General features: G+C 36.3%; 1 protein-coding gene across 7 annotated transcripts in view; it reads right to left on the bottom strand.

Annotated features, from left to right (window-relative positions):
- Positions 1–13,008, bottom strand: part of LOC145247998 (acetyl-CoA carboxylase-like) — a 248,546-nt gene that overhangs the window by 118,446 nt on the left and 117,092 nt on the right. For all 7 annotated transcript variants that reach the window (XM_080109676.1, XM_080109675.1, XM_080109673.1 and 4 more), the window contains 5 exons: positions 11,161–11,331; positions 9,792–9,953; positions 7,429–7,592; positions 5,358–5,508; positions 3,659–3,762 (listed from right to left, as the gene is read on the bottom strand). In XM_080109676.1, coding sequence (XP_079965802.1) covers positions 3,659–3,762; positions 5,358–5,508; positions 7,429–7,592; positions 9,792–9,953; positions 11,161–11,331 — 752 coding nt within the window. The remainder of the gene's footprint in view (positions 1–3,658; positions 3,763–5,357; positions 5,509–7,428; positions 7,593–9,791; positions 9,954–11,160; positions 11,332–13,008) is intronic.

The following is a 13,008-nucleotide window of genomic DNA, read 5'->3' as shown; positions in this document are numbered from 1 at the left end:
CGGGCCAGCACCTGACAGTCCACAGAGGAAATGAAATGCGTCTCCTGAATCGCAGCCACATCCACTCCCAGGGACAAGAGGTCGTGCCGGAGGCAAGCCGCCCGGTCCGATGATCTCAAGCCCCTCGCATTCAAACTGGACAAATTCAAAGCCATGGTACCTACCTTAGGGTGTGTCACACTCAGCTCCGAAGTTATGTGCCATGCTCAAGGTGGTCAGGTTTTTCATATCCTGACCTTCTCTCGCAATGCCGCCAACGTCCTAAGGATAAATTAATTTTATGGCCCTGTAGAGTGACGGATGGACCAACACTGGGACCCTTCCCTTGCATTGTTTTGACAGTTCATCAAGAGAAGGGTCATTTTTTTTCACCAGTTCAATTCCCGGAAACGCCCCTTCAGCGGCCTGCAGCCTTGTCCACAAGTTGATCTTGCAGGCCTCTGGAGTTCTGACAAAAGTTATTAGGAGTGGGGCATCCGGGAAATTTGAAGGGATATTTACATCTTTCCCCTCTATCTGTTTGTAATCGAGCAGAGGTTTTAAGTTTTCCGATGGGAAATGTCTGTGGCCACAGATAGAGGGTCTACATAACATAGTTACTCAGGGGCAAGGACTTTTAGTCTGGTTGGTCTGCGAGAGGCAGAGGAGTCTCTCCCCTCCCTCGGTTCATTCTTTTCTTTTTGGGGTAGTGGCTCAGTTTGCCTTGGTGTGGGGACGGGTGTTGGTGTTGGTGCGGTGTGTGGTTTGGGGGTGGAAGTGGATTTTGTTGTTAGGGGTGGTGTATGTTCACAGGGAGTGGGGGCCACCTTTTCTTCCTCTTTTCTTTTCTTTTTTATTCTTTCGAATGAACCGGGGAGAGGTAAGGTTGAGCTCCTCTCTCTCTCATTGCAGATTCATCCTCAGAGGAGCAGTCTTTTCTCCGCTTGATCCCAGTCTCGATTGGTGCTGTTGATTGTGTCTGCTCCTCTAGTTGCTGCTGCAGCTGTTTTGTTGTTGCTGCTCTCGCTGGTGTCGTTGCTGCTGCTGCTTCTGCTGCACTTGCTGCTTTTGCTGCTGCGGTAGTTGTTGCTGCAGTTGTTTCCGCGGGATTGGCTGTGGTGGCTGTTGTTGCTGCATTTGCAGAGGCTGCTGCCTAGATTTTTGGGCTGGTGGTGGGACGGTGGCAGAAGGGATTATGTGCTTCCGTTTTTGTCTCACTACCATGCTCCATTCTTCCCCCTTGGCCTCCTGGGTGGTTTGGGTTTTCCTTGGAGCTGAGGTTGGTGCTGCAGTTGCAGGGGTTGTTGTCGCCTGTTTTGGTGCGGGCGCTGTCTCAGGGGTTGTGACCGCCTTTTGGGTTGTTTGATTAGGGGTTACCCTTTGGGGGCAACTCCTAGCCATGTGGCCCTGCCTTTGGCAGAACCAGCAGTGTGGACGACGGCCCTCCACCACTACCGTTATGCTGGCGTCTTTGTATGTCAGCAGCGGTGGTGGTATCGCGCGAACACCCTCCCTCTTCAGCCTCATTGCTATTGTGTAGCAGCCCAAGTGAGTCCCAGTTTTTGACCGTACTGGGGTCATCTGTTCCACCTCACCGTACTGGCTGAAGAGGCATCCTAATACTTCCGCAGGTATTTGGGTTGGCACATTAAATACCTGCACCCGAGTCCTCCTCTTGCCCTGGTATTCGGGTATTAGTTTGACTCTCCCATGCTTTATTTCTTGGAGGGAGAGTCTCTCCGCATCGTCCTTGGTGGGTAGGAGGATGTCCCACACGGCAAAGCTCCTCTGGTACAGGTATAGTACTGGGATGTTAAGTTTGTGGAGGAGCCCCGCCATGTCTTCCTTCTTCATCCCTAGGAGGCGGTTTTCCGGTATATCAGAAATGGCAAAGGATAGGACTCTGCCCTCAATCGCCTCCCAGGCACCTGGTATGGGTTTTATATCTGCCATCTCTATGTATTGTCTATACTTTGTCAGGTACAGGTCTCTATACTCTTGAGGGGACAGTTGTTTTTCTACGGTCTTCCCCCACGCAGACCCTCTTGGTGGTGTTGGTGTTGGTATGGGGTCTTTGGTGGGGTTAGTCTGTTTTTGGTCTTTTATGGAGGTCGCCCCTGCCTGTTTATTGGCGACGCTTCCTGCCTCCCCAGATTTCTTGGTCAGTCCTTTTGTGGGAGTGTCACATTTTGGGGGGGGCGGCTCCCTTTTTAGTGTCTTTTTCGGGAGCAGCTTCCCGTTTTGGGGAGTCGGCCTCTTGGGGAGCATGATCTTTTTTGTTTACTTTGAGGCCATCTGCCCCTTCCTCGTTTGTGAGGTCCAGGCGGTATGCCCCCTCATTTTCTTGATCTGCTCCACTTTTGGGAGAGCAGCCCTCCTGGGGAGCGCTGTCCCCTTTATTGTCCTTTTGGTCTAGCACCTCCTCCTTTTTGTGGTTGGAGTGAGATGCTACGACCGATTTTGGTTTTGCTCCCCTTTGGGGGGAGTCGCCCTCGGGGGAAGTGTTAAATTTTCCCCCTCCTGGGGAGCATCCAATGGTGTAATATCCAGGCGGTACGCCCCATCAGCGGTTGTTTTTTCTCCTGTTGGGGAGTCGTCCTCTTGGGCAGCAGTAGCCCCCTGGCTGGGGGTATCCATATTGGTGGGCCCCTGGCTGAGGGTATCCATATTGGTGGCCCCGGGCTGAGGGTGTCCGTTTTGAGTCCCTCTTTTAAAAAATTCACTGAAAAAAAGTGACGTGGAATCAGCGTCCAAAGTGGGGAGCCGACTGTGGCGCCAAAAGGTGGCAAGAGGGGAGATAGAACTGAGAGAGGGAGTGGGAAGTTAGTGGAGGGAAGAGAGGTGTTTCCGACCCTCCCTAGCGGGAAGGTCGTAAATTATCAGCTCGGATTCCCCCCCCCCCCCCCCCCGTGAGGGAGGGGGGAGAGCAGAGAAAGACAGACAAAGTGGGGGTGCGGACAGAACGCTACCCAACAAGCTCGTCAGGTGTTCTGGCCACGAGAATGTGTCGCCAGAACAGCACTGCCTCGCGCGGTGTATGTATCAGAACAGATACTACACTTTGATCTTGGCGAAAAGGCCAAGAAAAGCTGTATTTATTTGCTCCCCCACCAAGTAAATTAGGCACAAGGCCGATTTTTAATGTGAGCAGTGAAGGGGAAATGGGAACCAACTCCCCGGGGAGCTGGATAGTGACAATTGGTATGAAGGGTTGCCCCAACATTGACCAAGGTCTTATATGTGGGGGTGCCCCACATATGGTCTTTGCTTGCAGTATCTGCCGGAACAGATACTACACTTTGAGGTATTAAATTTTTTATTCACAGGAAAAATAAAAATACAATTGGGAAAATGAACAAAAAACTTAGGCACAAGGCCAACTCAAAAAGAAGGGGGGATGGTGAGGTTGGTTGATCAGATACTACACTTTGATCTTGACCAAAGAAAAGCTTAAAAGCTAAGAACAGCATCTATTAACAACAGACCTTTGATCTTAACCAAAAAGGCCAAGCACAAAAGTGTTACAAACAGACCGACTGACTGACAGACCGACCGAGGGGTGGACCAACGGAGTGACTTATAGAGTCGCTTGCACGCAACTAAAAAGAGAGATTAACTAAAATGGACGTTTTATAATCATAAGCATTGACTATGACTGAGAATGAATAAATAATCAAACCTTTCGAGTGCACTTTGAAAATTCTGGAAATATGTGAGTATTGTATGATCAGCAACATGGAGGGCTCCACTGATGACACTAAGAAGGATGTCGGGTTTTTCAGCCTGAAAAGTAATTTACAAACACAAATCAAACTTACACATTCTAATAAACATTGATAAAATGTTCATTGTACAATTCAACATGGTTTATGTTGCTTAATATCATTTTAAAAATATCAATTAAATCATGTATAAAAGAAATTAGTCAAATTTTCTAAATCAGATGTAAATAGCAATTCATCTAATATATCGATTTCATTCAGGTTGGCCTATTTTTTTGTTACCTTTCCACACTATGCTATTGGCAGGAATATATTTTACCAAAGTTCATTTAATTTTTTTTTCACAAATACTTATTATAGCTAAGAAAACTTAGGGTTGAGACAGACTTTTGAGGTGGCTGTGTTGGTCAACACAAAACCAAATAATACTATAACATTTAAATTATCTTTTAAAATAATATATCCACAAAATTGGTTTTTAATTTCAATAATTTGCTAAATAAAGATTTAAAAATATTTTATAAAGAACATTTTCTGTACAATACTTATTTTGTATAAACCTGCTTCAGCTTATTTTTAAAAATGGATGCCTTGAAGTCAACACTAATTTTGCTTAAACAATTTTCTTTTGTGTTCAGGTTCATTATTGCTAATTTTTGTTTTATTAATTCCTTAAATTTTACAAATTTTATTCTTTATAAACAAAAAAAAACAAAAATAAAATCGCTTTACTTCCTAATTTCTTATATTACTTTGAATCATAGGAAAATAAAACTAATAAAAAGTGTTGCAGCTGGTGCTCCTCTTGTAACCCACAATACCTTCTCACACCTACAAAAAGGCAAGAGATAACTGCTAAGAGGATAATTTTTTGATGATGATCAAAAAAAAAAAAAAATAAATAAATAAAAAAATCAAACATAATACATTAGGAAACGAGATATATTTTAGAATGGTGCCTTGGACACTACATGTTCACCTAATTTGATGTAAACATCAAAATCTTTAAGAAAACATATCTTGCTTAAAAAATTCCTTATGTACATAGAAACAAAATCAACAAACTGTCACGGTTGTACTTTTAATTTGTAAGACTTTATAAATTGATTTATTGCACAAGTGTTTAATTAAAAAAAATAATTAGTTGTAATAAGAACCAAGGTCCATTGATTATTGCCAATTTGATGATTTTCTTTAGGTTATTGTTATAGTTTTTATTCAATTATGTAGATAGATTTTGATCAGTCACTTATGAAGAGATTATGTATATATAAAGATTCATTAATTCTAGGTGCTAATTCCTTGATCATGCCATTCATTTTATACAAAAGTCACAAACAATATATTGCCCCACTGAGCAGATTCATATTTAAAAATGTAAAGTCAGCACATATCCAGAGTTTTCTTTTAGATAAGAAGCCATTGATAAAATGTGACAATCTACGCTTTATACCCAAATCACACAAACCCTTCAGCACTCAATACTTACACATCATAAGTTTGTTTTTTTTTTCAGATAAAAAAATACAGCTTTTGGGTTTCCTTATGCAGATTTCATCCACTGAGCTTTTCTACTCAGAATCTACTTTTCCCAGAAAAATAAAAAGATCCAATTCTAAATGAAAGAGAAAAGTAAAAGAAAAAAAAAAAAATCACCTGAAATTTTTTGGCAATGAGTTTATCCAGCCACCCAGTCGTGAGGACATTCATTTGGAAATCTTCCGTCTCTAAGAGACGAATCAGGTATTCAACAGTTGTGCGGAAATCACCACGAATGGATAATTCATTCAAGGCAACGACCATGTTTCTGAAATACAGAAGCAAAAGTGAACAAAGCAAAATTACAAATGGAATAAAATGGCCTCCATCTGCCGATATTTTCCAAGATGATGTAGTGTTATTCATATTGCGTACACACAGCCTAGTTGATAAAAGCATTGGGTAAAAGATGAATTCTTTATTTTATCTACTGGTGTAGAATGACCCCACAACCTAAGTGAATGTTTACCTAAAGGTTCAGAGTTCAATACCTGGTGAAGAAACTCCACAAAAATGAACCGAATAAAGTAAATTTCCAAAAAGGTGTAGAACACAGAAATAAAGCCATCTACACCAGTAGATTAAATGAAGGTTACAGTTAAAAAGTACAAAAAAAAAAAAAAAACAAGTTCAAAAAAGTCAAAGACAACAAACCACACTTGAAGAAAACTGAAGAGTATGACGACCAAAATGTTATAAAAATAATGAAGATGGTGAGCACATTCAATGTCTCTGCTAATAAAAAGTCGTTAATAAATAAATAAAAATAAACAAACATTCTGGAACCTGCTATTTTTTTTATGTTTTTTAATTATGAATTTTTATGAGATTTTTTTTTTTCACTTAAGTTAATCAAGTTCATTCAAATCTACTAACAGATGAAAAAATCTTTTGTATGCAAAAATTAATATATACCTCAAGCAAGTTTTGAGGACAGACAACAAAATAAAAGAGGGTACTTGTACAGTTTAATCAAGACATTAAAAAATGAAAATATTGAAAAAGGTTATCTTGTACGTATCCATTTTGAACTGAAGATCTCTGAAAAAAAATTTCACTTAATTTGATCGAGTAGTTTTTTTTTTACAACAGAAAAGCACATTTTTATGAGACCGCGTTGAAGGCAGACATCTTGGTTTTTTTTTTTTATAAATTTTTGTTTGGAGTTTATAAACGTAATGAGGAGATAACTCCATGTAAAGTGCCGACACTGCCTCACCATCTTTAATAACTAGCTTTTCTTCCTAAAAATCAAACCTTTTGCTCGGTATCATAAATTATTTTTTTGCTGTAAAACAAAAATTTCTTGATAAAATTAAGTGAAATTTTTTTTCAGAGAACTTCATTCCATAAACAGATACGCACAATTTAAACTTTTTTTCGATACTGTCATTTTGTAATGTCTTGATTAAACTGTACAAGTGCCTAAAAGAGTTAAAGTGCATAAGATCTTTCTTTTAAAACATTTCTCTTTACTTTTCCCTCTTCCCCAGTCAAAGACAGCTTAGCCTTCACAAAAGACAAGACAAACAAATATTAAACTTTGATCTTAGCCTGAACCAAAAACTTTTTTCAGTTAAGAGTTTCATAGTAAAGGTTGATAAAAACAAAAATACTTTAAATGTCTTCCTCCCACCATAGTTTGTTCTTGGTACCTCCTAAAAGAATGAATATTACAAAAAATATATATATATATATATATATATATATATATAAATATATGATAATATTTTGGTTGAGGCAATGTTGAAAAAGAATATGAGCTTTATGAGTTTGTCTTGTGTAGTTTCTGACTTTTAGTTGGACACATATACACAACTGCCCTTTATATAACAGAAGTACAAAATCATCTAATTTTACACATCTTTTTTCTACAAATTTTGGTTTCTTAGCTAAAACTTTAATAAAAAATTTAACCTTAAAAATCAGGTGTATACATTATTTTATTATATACAAAGAATGTTGTATTAATACTACATCAAAATAGTTTGATGCCTCATACATAATTCCAACAGAAAAAGCTATAAAATTCCTATTAAAACTTATGGAGGACATGAAACTTGTGTAACAGTTAAGCAATAAAATATTTAACTGCTATTATTGTGTGTATGTGTGATAGAAAATAAGTTTATGTTGTCATTTGAGATATAAAAAGATGAGCATCAGAGTTTGAAATAAATTTACATACTCCCTTGCATCTTCCCTGCATTCTCCCCAAGAGAAACAATGTCCAAACTGAGAATCAGCAAATTCATGAAGTCCGCCTGATGCAATGACACTGAAGTATCCCCACACATTCTTACTACTTCGGAAATTCAATTCTTGAACAGTTCCAGAGCTGGGTTTGAAGCCCTGAAATATCAAAGGATTTACTAAGGTTATGAACACACCAGGATTGAGAGATTGACATTTTCATTGGGGTCCAATAACTTGCATCACCTGGACGATGCAAAGTTTATAACAAGGAATAACAAAGAAAAAACAAGTAATATATATAGTTATCTTGTTGGATTTAAAAAATAAATAAAATAAAACCTAAGTAGAATTTAAATCAACAAATTAAATTTTGCTTCTTAATAGAAAATATAAATTTGTTATTGTTGAACCATGCTATTAGCAATATAATAACATTTCATTATATTTTATTTTCAAAAATTGTTTTATATCCTAGATTACTGATAAAATCAAACATGTGAATAAAAAAAAGAATTTAAGATGTTTTCTACATACTTCTTTTAACAAAGATGATTTATTTTTGCTTAAAACAGCAGTTCAAATGTGGATATTTACTATGAAAAGGAATAGGTAATGTCTGATGCTTAATTTTGATGTTGAAAAAGGTGACAGGACACATTACAAAAATGGTGTTTTCAATTATAAGTAAATATGAGGAGGATAAGTCATTTTTAATTAAAGAGTATGATAAGACTTGTTTACAATTACAATTTTATTTCTTTTTCTGCATAAGTTTTAAAAAATGCAAATCAATAAAAATTTAACTAAAATAGCTTTATTCTGTTCATAGGCAATGCTGTATAGGTACAGCTAGTAAACAATTTTCCATGAGATATGATGATATGCAATACAAGGTGAAATATTCCTACAAGGGTTGCTGTTGGTAATCAAACAGAGAATGCACCGTGTTCTGTCGAGTTAATGGGTTCTATCACCTGCTGTTTGCTACTGCCCAATCGTCTATGGTTTCTATTGATTTTTTTTTTTACTTCAACATTTATCGAAACAACAACCAGTTATTAGTTTTGAATTTTTTAGATCAGCGATGATTGTTTGTATTAATCGAACTAATGTTCTCATCTTGAGTGTAATTTACAATTTTCAGATCAGATCTGTTCTACCCCAACATGTTACCATATCTCCTCACTACATAATTTGCTCCACAATGTCCTTTTGGAAAAAGAGGTTTTATGAAATATGCAATCATGAGTTAGACCTTACTTTGATAATGATAGAAATTTGCTTTAATCAGACTGTTTTACAAGCTGTACACAGGTATAAAAGTGGCTAACAAAATTTGTATGTTATTTAGTCAGATTTTTTTCTATCTGACATGCATCGATATCATGCCAAATTCCTTCACTTTTAATGTCACTAATAAAAAAACAAAACCTCCATTCCATGTGACACTATTTGACATCCTTATCATCCTACATCATTTTTTTTACTAAGTTCTATCAATGAAAAAAACTATTAATTTAGATGTACAAAATGCGAGTTAATTTTGTTCATAGTGCCATATATCAGGGAAAGCATATATTATATGCATTATCCAATTTATATATACAGTTAATAAACAATGTTTATTTTAACAGAATCAGTTGATGCTACATGTGTGAATGAAGTACATAATGCATTTCAAATGTTACAATAGTTTTTTTTTTAAAGGAGTCACAAGCTTAGAATAAACAAGGTGGTATTTAATTATTTCTCTTAAAGTACAAATTTATAAACATTTCCATTTTTAAAAATGCATTTTCATTTCAAATTATGGAATTTCATCAAGATGAAACTGGTTTGAGTCACAAATTAAATTTATTATTATTTCTTTTATCGCATTTTCACCTCAAACAGGGCACAGTGCCACTTTGATGTAGAGGGCTACTATCTGGGACATAATTTGTAGGGTTACTATGTAGGGAGCTGAGCAGTAGATGTCTGTTTACATTACACTTGAACTTCTGCATGTCAGTACAGTCAGGGAAACAGGAACCCAGAAGGGAATTTTAAAGTTTAGCAATTCTGGGAGAGGAATTATTAGAGTAGAATGCTTTCTTACATTAGGGATCTCTACTGTGTAGGTGTGGGATTTTGCTGATAGTGCAGAAACTATTAAATTGGCAACTCTCTTTTGAACCCTTTCTAAGAGGAAGAAACTAGGCATAAGTAACTTTCTAGCATGATAGAGAGTCCACCTTCTTTGCAGCAGCCTTGGCAATGCACTCAATGTATCTGTTCCAACTCATGTTTCCTGTGAACATTAATCCGAGGAGTTTGAATGAAATACAAACAAAATGAAAGTACAAACAAAATTACCTCATCTGGATTTTCACTGGTAACTCGTGCAGCAATAACATGACCACGTGGCTGAGGTTTTACCACAGGATTATCAAACGGGATCATCATATCACCCCATGGATCCTCTCCATACAGTATTCGAATATCCTTGATTCTATACAGTGGTATGCCCATAGCAATCTGAAAATAAACATTTGTAAATAACAGTTTAATAAATATCCAATGAAATAATATGTTGCTTTTGATTGACACTTGTGTTTGCATAGGAAATACTGTTATTAAAGAAATGGTTATTCAATATGAATTAAAATATTTATGAATTAAAATCAAAACTGGCAATTAGCTAAAATAAACTTCAGGACACTTCATGTTCTCTTATGCATTTTCAAAACATAACTCATTAAAATAAGGACTTTTTAAAGCATTGTTTTTAAAATCAACAATATTAAAATTGTGTGCACATTCTCATGTTTCTGTATATGTGTTTGTGTTTTTTACCTTTATGTGTATTACAAATTCCATTTCCTATTAATCTACTATTTGACATGAAAAACAAAAGCCTAAAATCAAATAAAATTTTAATCCTATTTTGAAAAAATAATTATAAAATTAAATCCAAAATGCATTTCTGTTTCTACAAATGAATGAATTACTTTGTGATCCTACCAAATTTGAAAGGAATTGGTAAGTACTTAAACTCTCAAATAGAAAGCCATTCTTTTGGTTTTAAAATGTTTAGCTAATTATGTATTAAATTGAAAGTTTTGGAAGATATTTGCATCCATTTTATAATACAAAAAAATCCATCAAAAATTTAGATAAATGTATACAAGGTCACAACTAATGTATTGAGTCAGTATTTGTTGGATAAATTATTAAACGTTGTGAAATTCCAAAAATGTTTTCATAAATATTTAGAAATTTAAAGACACATATTTATAAAGTTTTAGTGAGGAAAGAGAGATAGGAGTCTACCTTTTTTTTTTTACTTATTGTAACATTTAATATCATTAAAGAGTGCATTGGGACAAAGTAAACAAGATCAGTTTTTGTAATATATGGATTTACATGAACCAATTACCAATAACCTCAGGAAAACTATCTTTCCTATTAAAAAGACAAACGTAACCGTCCCCTCATCAAACTTGGCAAAAATTGCACCTTTTTCACAAATCAAAGTCATGATTTATGATCATTTACATTTTAGTTTAGTAGTAATCGTAAAGGGAGATAACCCACGTTTTACTATTTAAAAAATTTTTTTTTTAGTTCATTATTCTCATCCAAATGTATTTAGCTATGTGAATAAAAAGAATGTTTTAACCATTTTGCTAAATACATAAAAGAAATCAAATAGAAATAAATTTGGAACAAAAAATAAATCAACCTGTAATTGTGCAGCTGGTAGATTGACATCTGCAATCATTTCTGTGCACGGATGTTCTACTTGAAGACGAGGATTCAATTCTAAGAAGTAAAAAGAATCGTCCTCAGAGTACAGATATTCAACGGTACCAGCACTCACGTAACCCACCATCTTGGCTAATGTCACAGCAGCCTTTAAAAAAATAAAATAAAAAAAAAGACAAAAGAAAACAAACATTAAGTATAAGAAATATAATCTGTTCTTATAAAGATTTTAAAAAATATGAAAATGTTTTCTAACAATTTTTAAAAATTGATGTCTTCAGAATCTATAATATGATTAAATCTTTTTGTAGGCTTCAAAGATATGACAAAATTTTTTTAATGTGCTAATAAGTCACTGATTATCAAGGCCCATACACCATTCAAGCATGTGGATTAATGAGTTTGTTTCACTGTCCTCCTGACAATGTGAGGATTGGTAACAATGGTAAAAACTGTTTTTTGTTTCTCATGTTTACCCCTAACAAGGTATATCACCACTTGGATGTAAGAGGCTACCCAGCCCAGATGTGGCAACAATACCCTATGCATGGGCAAATGGTGGCTTTGTAGTGATACAGGATACTCTCATGTGGGAGTAGTTTTCTAGCACGATAAAGGGAACTACCTTCTTTGCAGCAGCCTTTACAATGTCCTCAATATATTTGTTTCAGTTCATATTGCCCGTGAATGTTAGGCTGAGGAGTTTGAAGGAAGAATTCTCAGGTAGAGTGTTATTTGTCATGGATATCAATGGTTGGAGAGGCATCTTGTAATTGTTAAAGGAGAGCAGCTTAGTCTTACTCGCATTAAATGTTACCATCCATTTGCAATCCTATTCCACTACGGTTTGGGGGTCATTTTCTAACTATTCTGCCATTGTCTTAGATTTATGTACATCCGATTTACCCTCAAGCATGTTATAGAGCATTGTATCATCAGCAAATACACCCAGCTTGGACATTATCAGGGAGGCCATTTATGAATATCAGGAATAATAGTGGTTCAAGGATTGACTCTTGGGGCACTCCCGCATCAATATTATGTTGCTTCGATGTATGTCTACCAATGACAACCTGAATCATCTATTGTCTAAGAAGGATCTAATTATATTTAGTATACGTCCAGTTAGACCGTACGATTTAATTTACATTAGAAGCTATTTGTGCCAGTCTTTGTCAAAGCCCTTGGCTATATCATGGGCTACAACCCTGGCTTCGCCTGCCTTATCCACTGTATGCTATATGTGCTCAGAGATGACTTAAAATATCTACAATAGAACATTGCCTAAACCCACACTGTTTGTCAGAGAGAAAATTTACTTTTGCGAGGTGGTTGGGTTGGGTTGGGTGTTTTATGGCATATCAACCCTTTTCAGGTTATTTAATGCTGAAGCCAATGATTTTGAAGAACAATTTTTTAATAGAACGTATTTGTTTTTTCCAAGTCGGTTTCTATTTAATCCATAGTTGGGACCCCAACAGGTACTACCACTCCAGGTCAGAGTGAACCTGGGAGCAATGGCAATTAAAGGGTGGCTCCACATTCCTCAAAGCCCACAAGCTGGGGCCTCACTATCTGATATAGTTTAAGGACCTTGCGAGGTGGTGGACTAGTGCTTGATTAATTAATGTCTCAAAGATTTTAGCGAAGAGGGGGAAGAGACTTATAGGGTGATAATTGAGAGGGTCAGTCCTGTCACCAAAATTCTTGTACACTGGTACCACAGAGACTATCTTCCAGCTATTAGGGAAGCAAAATTCACAGCAAGGCATTTATTGCAGAGCTTGGAAAGTATGAGGTCTAGCTCAGTTGAGCGTTTCTTGAT

The sequence above is a fragment of the Euprymna scolopes genome, chromosome 26 (assembly GCF_053919585.1).
Source record: "Euprymna scolopes isolate OS-2025 chromosome 26, ASM5391958v1, whole genome shotgun sequence".
Lineage (NCBI taxonomy): Eukaryota > Metazoa > Mollusca > Cephalopoda > Sepiida > Sepiolidae > Euprymna > Euprymna scolopes.
Note: the sequence above shows the minus strand (reverse complement) of the source record. Positions and strands in the feature narration are given on the sequence as shown.